The 15,467-nt window shown below is 37.8% G+C and overlaps 1 protein-coding gene across 1 annotated transcript in view; it reads left to right on the forward strand.

Annotated features, from left to right (window-relative positions):
* Positions 1 to 9,781: 9,781 nt before the first annotated feature.
* The window catches only part of LOC118167781 (mucin-5AC-like), a 34,146-nt gene continuing 28,460 nt past the window's right edge, over positions 9,782 to 15,467 (forward strand). Inside the window, exons 1-4 of the mRNA XM_035327572.1 lie at positions 9,782 to 9,919; positions 13,626 to 13,694; positions 14,641 to 14,706; positions 15,123 to 15,384. Of these exons, the coding sequence (XP_035183463.1) occupies positions 9,847 to 9,919; positions 13,626 to 13,694; positions 14,641 to 14,706; positions 15,123 to 15,384 (470 nt within the window). The 5' untranslated portion in view covers positions 9,782 to 9,846. The remainder of the gene's footprint in view (positions 9,920 to 13,625; positions 13,695 to 14,640; positions 14,707 to 15,122; positions 15,385 to 15,467) is intronic.

Below are 15,467 nucleotides of genomic sequence, written 5' to 3' on the forward strand. Positions count from 1 at the left end.
GCTCTGTGGTTGAGACCACCATTGGCTTCACAGTTAAGGTGTCTGATGTTAATACATTTTATTACATACAAAAGTTTCACAAGGTTCCCTCACTGTTGCCATGATTATGTTCAAACTGAATACAAGGGTAAAACTTCTTATTGACTTGAACAGGAACAGAAAAGAGTTCAGTTTATCTCAAATATATAAAGCACACCTAAAAGTAGTAGAATTGGACAAGTTTGTGCTTAAAACATTAAATATTACTTTGATATTTGTTCCTTTGCCCAGATTAGAACAGTCTGAAAGATAGTATAATTTGCTTCTAGTGCAAAGATGTAACAAAGTCACTGCAGGTGGAAGAGGCCATTCCTACACACCAGAGCAAAATCTGAGGAAAAAGATTAGTATTTTTAACTACCTATTTCCTTATTAAAAGAAAAAAAATCAATTAGCAACCATTTTCACATTCCTGTTACACTAGTATGTAAATGTAGAATTTGTTAGTTCCGTCTCGAGGTATTTATAATCATATTATATTAGCCAGGCTAATGGGATCTGATATCCCAGATTAATGGCATATCAGGCACAGAAGAATCTTACCCAGTGGTGTTCTGCAAGGAAATCATAAAGGTGAAAAGAAATCCAAGGACTCTTGGCTCTCAGCATATTGCCACAGCCACATCTGTAGGAGACCACAGACCCTGCAGATTCCTGCAATGATCCCAGTACTTAAAGGGGGCCTACAAGAACGATGGAGAGAGACATTTTACAAGAGCTTGTAATGATAGGACAACGGGTAATGGTTTTAAACTGAATAAGGGTAGGGTTAGATTAAATATCCAGAAGAAACTCTTTACTGTGAGAGTAGTGAGGCATTAGAACAGTCTCTCCAGAGAAGCTGTGGATGCCCCATCCCTGGAAGTGTCCAAGGCCAGGCTGGATGGGGCTTTAAGCGACCTCATCTAGTGGAAGGTATCCCTGCCCACGGCAGAGGGGTTGGAAATAGGTGCTCTTTAAGTTCCCTTAAAATCCAAATCATTCTATGATTCTATAGAAATGCATCAGCAAAGAAAAAGTCGAGTGGTGGAGAAAATCCACAGCAGTGTGTAGGCCCTTCACAACACTGCCTGCTGTTTCCTGACAGAGAACCAGCAAGCTCAGCAATGAAACAGCAGCGACACTTTTATTCCCAATGATTAATTTCCATGTTAAATTCTACCCTTCCTCCATGGGATCCAAGCACTTCGTACTTTAACCAAAAAATTTGAAGAGATCCTATGTGCAGCGACATGAGTTTCATAAAGAACCTGTGTTGGACTCTTATTTGGATACTGACCTTCAGGATCTTGTCTTCACTAAGCCACTTTAATAGCACACTATCTGCATGTAATCTGATTCTCAAGCTTCTTATCTTTAAGCAGGGTACCTGAGTACCCTTTGCTGTGACATACAGGAATGTAAATGAGATCAGAATCATGCTCATTATGTGCAAAAATCTTCAAGAGTAGGCATTACATTGCAATGTTTATACAAATCAGTCAGCACCATTACTGAATGTAGTCCTAAAATACAGTCAAGTTTGCATGAGGTGTAATTGTTAAAGATCTGGAGACTCCTTTCCTCTTTACTAATGTGTGCCACAGAGATAATAAGAAAAGGAGCCTGGTTCAATTCAAATTCTCTTTGGGAATTTGAAACTAGAAGTGAAGAAACAAACTCTATTACAGCACTTCTCAGCACTTACAACGTATTCATTATGGTAAACTAGCACAACAGCATGCATATACAAACATACACTGAAAGGTTATGAGATGCAAACAATAAATAGAATGGGTGACTTGCAGCCTCTCCCAAAGCAAAGCCTGATTGCATGAGATCCATCAACATTCTGCTTTGACTGCCCTTAAATACCATATGCAGAATGGCAATTAATTTAAACCAAGTGCAAATTGCTTTGCATGTTCCTTCTGTTTGCAAGGAAAGAACAAAAATTAAAACTCACCTCAGCAGTAAAAAAAAAATAAAAAATCCAATAAGTAATACAATTCTGCTACTCTGGAACCTTTTCCTGAAAGAGGGACCAGTCAAACTGTGCAGTCAGAGAAACATCCTGAGCTGACAGGGAGCACTTTGCTTGGTTTTAATATACAGGATGCTCTTGCAGAACACAGAAGCTCGCTTACTCTTATATCTGCCTAGCTCCTTTGTCCAGTTAGGTTGGGGCAAGAGAAATAATACCAAATTTACATCCATTATTTGTCTCTCTTATTCTGCTTGCTGGCTACAGAGCATAATCAGAGAGCATGGTCTGTAGTCACCACCAGGCTGTTTTGACAGATAGCATATGGAGAGCATTGCCACAGGATAATATCGCCACAGCTACATGGCTCACAGCCCCTCTCCTACACGGATACAGCAGCCCTTTTGATGACTTATGTACAGGACAATGCCTAGAGTTTTGGAAAATCCCACTTTTAGGAAGCATTTGATGAAAGATCACACATATATATATATATATATATATATATATATATATATATATAAAGAATTAAACTAGAACACTGGTTCCTTGTCCCTGAGCAGACAGAAGTACCCTTAACAATCTCATGGTGATTTTTCTAATATTAAAGAGATCTGAAATTGTGGTAGGAATGTGTAAGAAAAAGGAAGAATGAAACAGAATTACTAGCTGGGGGGAAGAGGCTTACAAGTGCTCCTGCAACATCTAGATGTGTTCTGAAAAAACAACAAGGGCCTATATGAAATCATAGAAGCTCCCTCCAAAAATTTTCATGCCACAGATATGTCATGTTAGGTGTGTTTTTCAGTGTATGTAACCTAGAATTTGGAAAAATAATAGGCCACAAGCCACCAAAAAAAAAAAAAAAAAATCCCTTAAAAAAATATTTGAATTCATTGCACAAAAGAACAACAAAATTCAAAATTTTGGAGGGAGGGAGTGAACATGTGTAGCCAGTGCTGAGGAACAGGAGGTAGCAGCAGCCGTGCTTTAGGTGGGTTTGAACTTCTTGGGAACCCCACCTTAACTAATGGTATAGAACATGCTGTCACGAAGGACAGCAGTACCTGTGGTCATCTCCGCTGACCATTAGCATCAGTCATCCCAAAACAGACTTGGTAGCCCACAACTAGACTATCTATATTGTGCTTTTATTTGCAAATCAAGCTCTTTCAGGAGTTAGTTTGTATAAGACTTTTCTCGACTTGTAGGTTTGTCTTCTACTCTGCATGGGTGGTAGAGATGGAAAGAGGGAGCAGAAGAGCCATGAACTGAAAACAAAATTGTTGCACTGGTGTTTGCTTAGGACGGATACCAGGTAACTTCCATCAATCTGAAGAACAGGGCAGATGAGGAGATAAGGGATGATAAGCTTAACTTCTTGTGCAGAAGTTCATCTGAGCCACTAAACTCAGTCAGCACTGAAGACAGGAGTCAAAATTATAACCTGGTCCTTGCATACAGTTTTCAAACTGAACTTAGAGTAACCTGTCAATATTGGCATAAATTTAGTCTATCACGGGCTGAGCTATGTGCAGCACTAATGAGCACACCCACATCTGAACAGCTTTTTGTGGAGCAGATGCAGAAATGACTCATCAGGCAGCACATAAAAAGCCTCATGACAGAAGGAAAAATACACAAAAATGTATTCAACAGCAGATTCTGAAGATGACAGAGATGTTAATGAAAGCATGAGAGTGCTTTGGGGAAAAATAAAATAAAATAAAAGTGAAAAGAGTGAGGAGCCACATGCAATTGCCGGGGCAGGAGAAATGCCAAAGCTCATTAAGAAAAAGAAAGGAAAAATAAAGTTTGTCTAAGTCACCATCAGTGATTCAAAAGATCAGATTTAGCTCATTTGAGTCTTTACTGAAGAAAATGTGTGCAGACAAGGAAAAAACTCAATAAGATACAGGACAGTGAATGCCAAACAGATAATAAACCATCAGTGATATTGTCCAGAAAGGTATCATCAGTACTATGCAGAAGAGGAAAGCAAAACTGCAATCCAGCCAGACAAACCAAATGGAAATTACAAACAGCACCAGTCTAACACTGTGAGAACCAAGTATACTGCAAACTGAAGAAAAAAAATCTACCAGGTGAGTTTTCAGATGGTATGTGCAATGGAAAGGTTATGCTTTCAGCTGAATTAAGTGCATGAAGAGCTTAGACATTCAACCTTGTAAAAATGATTCACCGCATACGTATATACATTTTTCTGCTTTAAAAAAATACCACACAACAATCAAAAATACTGAGATAAGAGAAGGTGCAGCAGCTTTCTGGCAGCAAAGCTATTCAAAGCTTATCCAGATGTTTTTGGAGGATGGAGATTAGGCAACAAAATGATTCATCCAGTACAGCTGAGTACTCACAGCATTAAAACCCAAGGGACTGAGGAAGGTGTTGAGCTCACCTGGGTTAAATACTGATTACACAGACGTCAAGCAAGCCATGTACTTAAGAAGAGCTATTACATGTGAAAACCACAATGTGAACAAGCACATATTAATGCAGTCTGATATGCGCAGAAGCTGTTGTTGCCAAGGTATTAGTCATGAGTTTCATTTCTTTCGTTGCATCTTTCTTTCCCTTTAGTTAAGATGAGCGGAGTGACAGCTCAGCTGCTCTTCCTTGTCTGTCAACAGTACAAGATACCAATTGCATGCTTCTCTTCCAAATCCTTTAAAATACATGCAAAAAAGGGGATGAGAGCACAACTGTGCGCTTAAGGTATCATTCTGAAACTATTACTACTGTCACTGAGAAATGAGGCAAGTTACTTCATTTCTTCTAACCTTTACCACTGTTCTCTCACTGGTTTTCTGTTTCAATGATCTAATCTCCACAGCCAGAGATTTTCTTCCACTTGTAGTACCATTGTAATCATTGCTAAAACTATTGTAACTGTGAAACTAAGAAACTAAGAAATGATAGAAAAGAAATAACCATATACAATACACAGCTCATCTGCTGTCCATCTCAAGAGTTTAACCCTCTCCACATGCCTTTCACTATGAAGCTGCATGCAGCTTTGTTTTTCATGGAGAAACCTCACTGAGATTTCTCAGGTGGTGTGACATGTTATACTAAGCTGGCAACAGACTGCATCGTCTGTTCCAAGATCCAGGGAAATGAGCCCATGATCAGAGTCCATTGTAGTCTTCCACAGTGGCAGTGCATATATTCAGTAGGGGGAAGTTAACAGGGTATTGGAAAAAGGGTGGAGAGTGAGCATGAACCCCTGGGTAGGGCTGGTAAGCAAAACCCAGGTGAGTCACCTGTAGGCTGTTGGAAAGAAAAAATGGTTGAGGAAAAAATGAGAGAAAGGTGGGAAGACCATGAGCAGCACAAGCCAAGGAGAACAGATAACCTCTCTACAGAGATAGGTGGGAAGGGTGTGATGGTCCTCTGCTAAAGTTAATGCCAACTTGTTTTACATTAATTTCAGAGTGTTTGTCATTACTTTACATTGCTTTCCACATCACAGTAAATATTCTCAACTTCAGACCAGCACAGCTGTTCACTCATTTTCCCAGTTCATATGGTAAGCAAGGACTATACAGATCTGGGGCACAATGCAGACTTACCCAGGTCCCTGATGCGTCTGGTTTGTCATGTTTGTGAGGAGGTAGTTCTCAACACCTAATGTATTTCTATTTTGAACACGGAAGAATAATTCTGGTTTCAGTAATTGCTTTAATACTACCCCTTCCTAACTTTTGAATGCTTACCGCTCTTGTAATTATATGGTCTGTTTTCAGGCTGCAGTGATAGTGTTCATATGATATTCACATTTTATCTGGCATTTGAAATATTTACATTAAATTAGTATAATCAATATCTTTTTTTTTTTTGTCCCCACTTTATGCAAGAAACCAAGATGAAAAAGTAAAATTGGAGATTATATCCATTTTCAGAATTATAAGTCAAAAAACACATTATTTTGGATTTCCTGTTTAAAAAGCTGCTGTCATTGACCAATCCACTGATATCGTTTTTTTGTAAATGTTTAAAATAAAAAAGAAGTATATTTGTCATCCAGATCCTTGGCTGTTGTAATTCATCTCCATTAACCTCCTATAAAACAAGCTAGTCTACAGCAACCTTACAGATCGATTCTTATTATGAATTATATATTTATATCTATTCTTGTTATGACATTATATATATGTCCATGCTATTTGACACGGATATGTCACGACAAGTTTCTGGTTTTACATTAAAAACTGAGAAAAACAGACCAAAAATGCAGGAAAGAAAGAAAAATGCTTTTAACACCTCCCTAAACATTTCTTCCTGCAAACAAAAGTGCTTTGTTTTAGTGCCAGGCAGCACAAAAACTGTGGTCTCTAAATGGATTCCTGGTATACATTAACAGTAAATACGGCTGCTTAAGTTTCTATTATTAAAATACTTCAAAACTTGCTTCTGGGGTTTCTTTCCCCTTACACAACTGGAGAGGTGAACATGCTCCACCCTACCTGCATGGTTAGGTTCTTTTCACCATACCATTGGGGAGACTCCAAAGTCCTCCAACTGCTTGTTCTTTAATCTACAGGAACCACTTGGAGCACCTGCCCACGTTACCGATAAACACCTTTACTTAAACCCTTCTGTTTTTTTGTAATAATGTCAAGTTCATCTCCAGATAAGATTTCCCCAGCAATCAGTCCGATCACATAACCTGATAACTTTCAGAATTTCATTAGCTATCTCTTGGAGTCACCCAAATTTCTTCTATACCTCTTTTGTTACCAATTTCACCCACTCCTTGTGGTAGAGAGGGTGGGAGAGAAAGAGCCTGTATGGGTGGATAAGCTGAACATGGGAACACCATTTGAAAGTCACTACTCTTTGTAGAACAAAAAAAAAAATCAGTGTGAGCAGTAGCAATCATAACAATTCCAAACTACATAAAATTTTCATTAGAAGATTTGAGCAACATCTTTTGAAGAACACCTACAAATACAACTGGGACAACTCTCACAACAGCCATACAACGTGCTTAGTAAATGCTTAGTGAGGCAGTGTATTCAAGGTTGACATGCATTGTTCTAGTCACACAGAGTTACAGTGTGTGAAAACTAAAAACTATCTGAGAAGAAAGAACTGGGTTGCTGTTCTTTCTCTGCTTAGCAAGGACTTGAGCAAAACAGACAGCAGAAGACAAAACCAGCCTCAACTCCACTGACATACCAAGTCATCCTAGGTATGGACACCCTCCTCACTATCCCTCAATGAATATCAGAAGCACTAATTCCACCCTCAGAAAATTCCTCCCTTTATCTCTAGTCTCTTGCTCTGTTATACTCCATGTGAAGAAAAAAAATATTTCAATTTTTTTCTCATTCTTGGCTCTGATTAGATGCCTAATGGCTTGAAATCTCTGCTTTCTGAAGCAGTTGCAGAGTCTGCTTTACTGGAATAATTTTTGTAATTAACTCTCAGAAATTTAAAAGAAGGGGATCCACTTCTTAGCTATGCATGGGACATCAAGTTTGGAAGTATAAAAGCTCTGCTACTTTTGAGAATCACGTGTAGCCCATTGCTAAAGGTATATGCACAGTAGCTGCTGAAAGCCTAGTTTGATGGGTAGCTTGTTTAATTGCTTAAGTGAGACTGGTGTATATTTATTTAATACATCTAACTGGTCACGTAAATAAGATATCATTTGCCTTCTGTATGTACAGATGAATTTTCTTTCATTATGAGTACTGGCACAGAATAAAACAATGTTGTATGGGCAGGAAATCCAGTCTTTTCTTTTCTCCTGGTCTGCTGAAGCATGAAGATATAGATCTAGGGTGTGTAAACAGCTTACTGCTGATTATCAAGATGTAACTTCATTAAACATCCTGGATATTTCGATAGGGAACATGTTTCATACTATAGCAGGCTAATATGTTGACTTAAGTACCCTAACGTTGCCATAGTAAGCTACCACTGATTTCAATCCAAAAGTCCAGAAAACACTCTATAAAGGTACTCTTTTTGGTTTATTTTATAATACTGAGTGAGGATCCAATATATTTAGTTCAAAACAAAAGTGGAAATATGGACTGTAAATGAACTGACAAAAAATTGACACAAGTCAGTTGAGTAACGCCTGAATGGTATATGTGATTATATTCCCCTATTCTTTTAGGAACTGTTTATGAATTTAAAATCACAGGCTAGGATTTCAGTAAGAGCCCACAGGAATTAGGCATCCAATTGATGTCACATTTTACAATTAGTAAACTTCCCAACTTTGTCTTCTTCTTCAGCAGAAATGACAGACATCAGTAAAGACTGCTGAACCGAATCTTGCCAGACATGCAGAAGGTAATACTGCCCCATTTTATTCAAAAAAAAGTCCTTTCTGCAATCTCTATATATCCTAGTATGCGTGATGTTTTTGTTAGCTGCTTAATTCTCCTGTAGCTCAGCCTCCCCTATTACATCTCCCAGGTGCCTGTTGCTAAATTCCCCACTGAGCAGCAGCTACCTTAATTCTTATAGACCAGCAGGAGGCTGAAACTGAAGATGAACTGAGGGCAAATGTTATGCGCACACAAAGTGCTGGACTCTGCATTGTTTTTGCCAAAGAGCAGTTTTAAAAGAATTGTATCACTAACTTTGAACTTTTCGTCCACGTTTAACCAAGTTAAAGTAAGATCTATTGACTTTGGAAAGAGAGAAAAATCTGCCCTGAGCAACTTATCCTACTTATCTTTAATGTCAAGCTAAAAAGAGAAGGGGACATGAAATAGCAATCCTGTCTGTTTTGTGAAGTATACATTCATTCGTGCTTACGAAATGATAACCCAGTAGAACTGCAAAAAATCAATGATCAGGAAAAAAAAAGTGTTAAATATTTATTCTTAAATATTTAAGGGTTTATTTAACCCTTACAGGACTGATCTGTTGCTTGTTTCTCTAACGTGTTGGCCTCATGACTCCATGGATATGAATGGAATTGTGCAGGAATGGTACTGAAATAATGTGGTCGCACGCCATTATCAGTCTAATTTTTCTGTCCTATGAAGCTGCGGTGAAGCTGGCTGACTGTCTGATATTACTCCTGGTATTTTCTACAAGAAGGCAAAATTAGACTCTGCAGACAATTCAGAAGCAGATGGCAGTCTGAACATGTCTCTAACAAATATAGGATACAGTCCAGGTAAAGCTGCCTTATTGTTCATTAGATAGATGCCTAATGCTTATTGGTGCTACACAGGGCTTTTCATGGCATACACACGTTGTGACAGATTGTGCAGGAGCCTTCAAGGTTATTTGTTCTTTTTACAAGATTAGCTGCCCCCAAAGACACAGAGTGACTCCCTAATGCTGGGTTCCCCAACTTAAAATACTCCACACTTTCTGTGACTTCAGAAATCAGCAGTTTGTTGTTTTGTTTTGTTTTGCCCAGGAGCTGCCTGTCACTATTGAAAAACTTAGAATAGTTACTTACATGCCATCAGCATAACTAAAGCAACATCAAACTGTATTTGTTCCAGGACCTGTTTTTTTTTGTGGAGGATGAGTTGTGTTTTATTTGCAGTCATGTTATGTTTCTTTATTAGACTGAACCTTAACAAAATATACGTACACATATATATATATATACTCCTCCCGAAATGCAAATACCATTGGCCAGTTGCAGAGGAAGGAAGAGCATCTTCTGTTTACCTGTTCATTTGCTAAAATCCCCCAAACCCCACCTTTCTAGATTCTCTGAATCAATCTGGGACTGAAGCCAAAGTCACCTGCTATATAAGACTGAGAGAACACAGGTGAACTACTCCTCCTGACCAACCTTAGACCCAGCATCCTTGTGCCAGACTCCACTCAAGATGGGGTTTGGCAGGAGGATACGGGTAACAGAATGGGCTTTCCTGTTAGCAGTTTGCTGTATCCATCAGACAGGTAAGGAGTTTTTTTTTGCTGTTGTTTTTTAGATCTATTAATATATTTTAAGCAACTAAACTCATTTTATTGTTTCACTTAGCAAATGGTTGCATTTAAATGAGACTTCTTTGTATGTTATTTTCATTAAATATTTAGTGTCTGCCTACTAACTGGACTGATTTAATGTTCCCTCAAGCCACTGAATATAACTACATTTGGAAGGTAGTCTTGCAGAGCAAACCAAAAAGAACCATTATTCATGTCCATTCGGTCAAGTGCCAGTTGTTCAGTACTGCCTATGCCTTACAAAAGCATTTTATTTCTTTTGTATTTTGTAGTGAGATTGATTATGAATTTTATGTTCTTTTTATGCAATTTAAAACACTACATTTCCCCACTGCAAGACCAGACCACTGGTCATTCTTTTCCACCAACTAGGAACTAGTATCATATTCCTCAAGATTTCTTGCAGCTTCTTTTGCAAAAGAGACCGGAAGGGTATATTCATGTGGCAATGATTTTCAGTAATGATTGTACATTGATAGTACATTAGGTGTGACATTTATGTAAACTGTTGGGTTTGAGTATGAGCATTACTGGGAGGTTTATCTGATGCATGCAATCCATCATTTTGTGTGTGTAGATTTTTTTTTCTCCTGACAACATTATATTAATCAGGGCTGATCTTGTCAGATTTTATTAAGTCCTGTTCAGTTAATTGGACCACCCAAATAGAAATTACTTACATGAGTACAAGCTTGTTCAGTCAATTCCATTCGTGTACAGTAATTACTGCCCTGTCAGTTAACATATTAAAATCTTCAGATTGCCTCTAAATTTATATCTCGTATTATTTTAAAAACATTGACAAGTGCAAATATAATTTTTGGCTACTTCATATTTATGAAATAAATATGTATGATAAATATGGTAAGTTGATTTAAGCAAAAAATACAACAGTCACTTTGAGTGTAAGCTTACACTCTTAGAGTTATACAACATCAGTCAAATCATCCTCAGCCCTTCGCTGAACAAGCAAGTTATTTGTAAGGTGCAATGCTAACCTGACAAATTGCTTTGATAAATGAATAGTGGTTAGACCAAGTCCAGCAAACTCCTCTTCATTCAAATCTCACTCTGTGAAAAATATTTACAGATGTCCTGACTGACTACAGAATATTGGCCTAATTCCATGCCATCTTCACAAACATTTTGTGCCTGACTTTATATTCTAGGTCAAATTCCAAGTTTTATGAATTGATTGTAAAGGGAATTGCGTATTTGGATGAGCAGATGGATATAGGCCTGGCAAGGTGCATCCAGAAATATTCCTAATGATTTGCTCAGTTTCCAAATAATCAAAGACTAAATTATCTTTCATATTCTTGGAAGTGAGAGGCATTTATTTTTATAATGGTCAACAATGTGTCATTGTGCAATTGCTAGATAAACCAATGCAGCTAGAATTTCCTTGAAAACTATATCTGCTAAATAAACAAAAGCCCATGTTATTTCCTTGAGAAAAATTAACAGACCAAAATATGTGTATATACTATTTTGCTGTGTTACAAAGGTTCTCACAGTAGAATAAAAAAAAAAAAAAAAAAACATTCACAATATAGGTTAGCTCTCACAGGAAGTCAGGATGATTTTATACCCACTGAAGTTCCTAGGTGTTGCGTGAGAGCAAATTCTGGCCCATTATTAAGACTTACAGAGGCATTTTTTTAGATTTTCTCAACAATTGTAATGATATGAATGTATTTACATAATCATATCATCTGTGATACTGAAAGACAAAGAGGAAGTGGAAAAAGCATAAAGTTACTTCTTTGTACGTCACTAGTGGTCACTCACAAAGATAAATGAGAAAAGAACAAAAGCTTAGGTCTGAAAGTAAACTTTTGTAGATACTAGGACAACTAAAGATGGTGAGGCTGCCCAGAACCCTCTCCTCGAAAGCCAACAGTCTCCTGGGGTCCTCTTTTGGAGTGGGGTATTTAATCCCTTCAGGCAGGCAACCTTCAGCTCTGGGATCAAGTACTCTGTCTGCTTACACGGTGGGCAGAAACACCATGTACATTAGAAATCCTTCCCTATTTGGTAAGATGGGTGTTACAAATCCAGTTCTGAGTCTGTGGACTCTCCCCATCTACTGTATGAGCAGAAAGGCAATGTAATTAAATTACACAGCCAGCTCCTCTTCAACTGACAAATTCTCTAGACACCAAGAGTTCTCATCCACATAATCCCTATCAGGATTCGGCTATTAGTCATTGCATAGCCTAAGTCCTCTGAAGATTAAGACTTGGCATGTTATAGGTAGGTATTAGTCCACATGTTCCAAGCATGGTTTATACATTCTGGGCGGATTGATTCCTTTGCAAGATAAAGTTGTAGCCATTGTTCTTAAATGGGAAATGCCTGCCATATTTACTTCTAAAAAAACAAGAGCTTAGAGCACCAAACCACTTAGAGCCCAGGATCAGGTGTTTGCTTTTGATTTCCAATTATGAAAGTCATCTCCCAAAATTCCTTGCCAGTACATCCTCTTCCAATTGAGCCATGCATGGAAAGGAATTCAAAACTCATGGAGACAGAATAGAGAGGAGAACTCATCCGGAGGACAATTCATGTAGTTGAGCCAGTACCCATTTAACTGGAGATACAAAAGAGTGACTTAATCGAGTGGCCACATGTCCTGCTTTTCCCACCTTTGCCATCCTCCCACTCCTTTCAGCACCACGTCTGAGCTTCAGGTTGGTTAGCAAGAATCCTTGATCAGATAGACTTACAGCCTGATGCTTAAGGTTTTCTCCAGAGAAGCGACAAATTTGAGCCATTTCAGAGTGAGAAGAGGGACAAGACCAGGTTTCCTGCTCTTTAGGTGAATGCTTAAACTGCCAGACTGTGGTATAAAACAGTGAGGAAATATCTCCTTTAGCAGCTGTGTTTTAGAAGAGAAGTATGAGAGTGTCTCATTCTTGCACGCACTGACTATGGGGCCCTGCAGGCTCTTGAACAGGTGGGCAGTCCTCATGCAGCCTTCAGTCAAGCAGTGATGCTTAAAACGTGGAGTGAGACTGGATTTAGTATTCTGCTTACTTCTCCTGGATTACTGCTCAGTGTGTATGCAGATCTGTCAGAGGTGCCTTATTGCATCATGCTGTCATGCAAATCTAGATCACTGACTGAGGCTTTGGATTGCCTCCAAAGGCAAAGGCCCTGTGCTTAGGCACTAAAGAAACTAGCGAAGTATTTGCAGCCATGACTTGATCTAACACTAAATCCATTTATTTATTTATTTATTAAGCAGTTCTGTGCTTTTTCTTAAAATTATGTAAATTCCACACAGCAGTTTTAATAAATGACTCTCTTGCATTTTGTGAATTCTTGCTACAGTTGTCACATATTAGTGAGATTTAGTGCAGCAGTGAAATAAGGGCTGTGATCCAGTCATTACAATTCCTTGTACTGAGTTTTAAGGGAAACAAAAAAAGCAGATATATATGAAAGGTTATTTGGATTTCAAACTCAATGTATTTGTAATAGAAAGTCTCTTTCTGTAATTACATTTTACTTCCTCATTTTCTCTCATACTACAAAGGACTTTCCCCTTTGTCTTACAGAGATGTATCTGGGTCCTTTGATCCTATCTAAATGCTTAATTTAAAAAGTTCAGATATAGGACATTGTACTTAAAATGCTTACAATTTCTTCACAGGAGCTCAGACTGAAATCCAGCAGGAAACAGGAAGTATCTACACTGAGGTTGTTCAGCAGGAACAAAACAGTACGTTGGTTTATACTGTGTGCATGTGTATTTGTATTTATTTGGCACATCTCTTCTAAGCAATAAAAATGCCTAAAATCCTCTTTAGCAAATTGCTGGTGATGTAAGTTAAAGATAAATGTTTTAGAAAGCCACTGTGTAGGAGAACTGTAATGTCTTTATTAAATACCTATTACTAAACATACAGTATGGGTATCTTTGCATAATAACAGGTGAATAAGAAAATAGATATATGTTCATAGAGAGTGTAACACATGCAGATGTTCATGAATTTGTATATATAAAACCAAAGTGGAATATACATGCAGGATATTTGGTTCCTTATACACAGGAATTGAGACTACTTTGGCAAGATGTACAGTCAGTGGTTGATGAGAAATCAAGATGGTAACCCAGCTTCATTGATTTTTACTATGTAATGACTAGTGATCATCCTGTACAATGGATCTGTGGTCATTTCTAAGGGTTTCCACCCTCTTAACAGAAAAATAATAGAGAGTGAAGTATAATCAAAATTTTTATTTCCTCCTCAAATAGAGGAGGTGTAATTAGAAGTCGGCTGTGCTTCTGTACTAGCAACAGGCTAATTTAGTAGAGCTTAACCCTTTGTATTGGTCAGTGTGTCTGAAACACTGCAATATTCAGAGCTGTGACTTCCTGCCTCTCCTAATACAACACAGAGCTTCATAAAAGGGTCAAAACTATGAGGCAGAAAATCCAGATCATGACAGTTGAAAGCAAGTTATTATTTAACTGTCCTGATTTTGTATTTTAATATGCGCTTTTAATATGATCCAAGGCCTGTGTGAAACAATTCCAGGCTTAACATTCTAGCATTGGATCTGTCATATTAACTTGCTAGTCTTTTCATTCTAGGTCAGTTTTAGATGCAAGTTTTGGTATTATTATACTAGCTTTGATTTTCTTTCTTATTTTTTTTTTCTAGTTTCTGCTACAGTTTCATCTAAGGTCAACATCATCCAGACAATGCTGACAAATCCAATAATAACACGTAAGTAAAGGAAATTAAATGTATCGAGTAGGTATTCAGTTTTAGAGGAAACAGAGGAATTTAATACAAACAAGGAAATGCACTAGTAAAGGTAGCCATGGAGTCATAAGAGGAGAAAGAGGATGGTTAAGAAACAGTATAATGTTAAACTGTTATATTAGATTAAATATGGACAATTAAATACCCGAACATAACTAAGACCATTTATAGGGGTATATATGATGAATAGCAGACTGAGAATGAATAAGGATGAACACATAGTGACTAGTTTTATAATGCATAGATGGACAGAAAATAACTAAGGAGGTGGGCAGGGGAAAAATATTCAGTAACAAAATGAAGCCTTGGACAAGTTGATTTGCCACATTAGACTGGGAATTTTAAGTCACTTTTTACAGCTAGTTTTAATTTCACAGCTTCCAACCCTGCTCACAATGGCCACGTGTGCAGCACATGGGGCAACTTCCACTTCAAGACCTTTGATGGAGACATATTCTACTTCCCTGGGATCTGCAATTATGTTTTTGCATCCCATTGCAACACTCCCTATGAGGATTTCAACATCCAGATGAGACGTACGATGGTAGAAAATACTCCAACAATTAGCCGTATTGCCATGAAACTTGAAGGTGTAGCCATTGAGCTAACAAAGGATGTTGTCATAGTCGATAGCAACAGGTAAGTTTATTCATAACACTTGTTTGATAAACACAGATATATATTTTTTTACTAACTGGCCAAGTACTTTCTTGTATTCTGGG

Source organism: Oxyura jamaicensis, chromosome 5, assembly GCF_011077185.1.
Source record: "Oxyura jamaicensis isolate SHBP4307 breed ruddy duck chromosome 5, BPBGC_Ojam_1.0, whole genome shotgun sequence".
Taxonomy (NCBI): Eukaryota; Metazoa; Chordata; class Aves; order Anseriformes; family Anatidae; genus Oxyura; species Oxyura jamaicensis.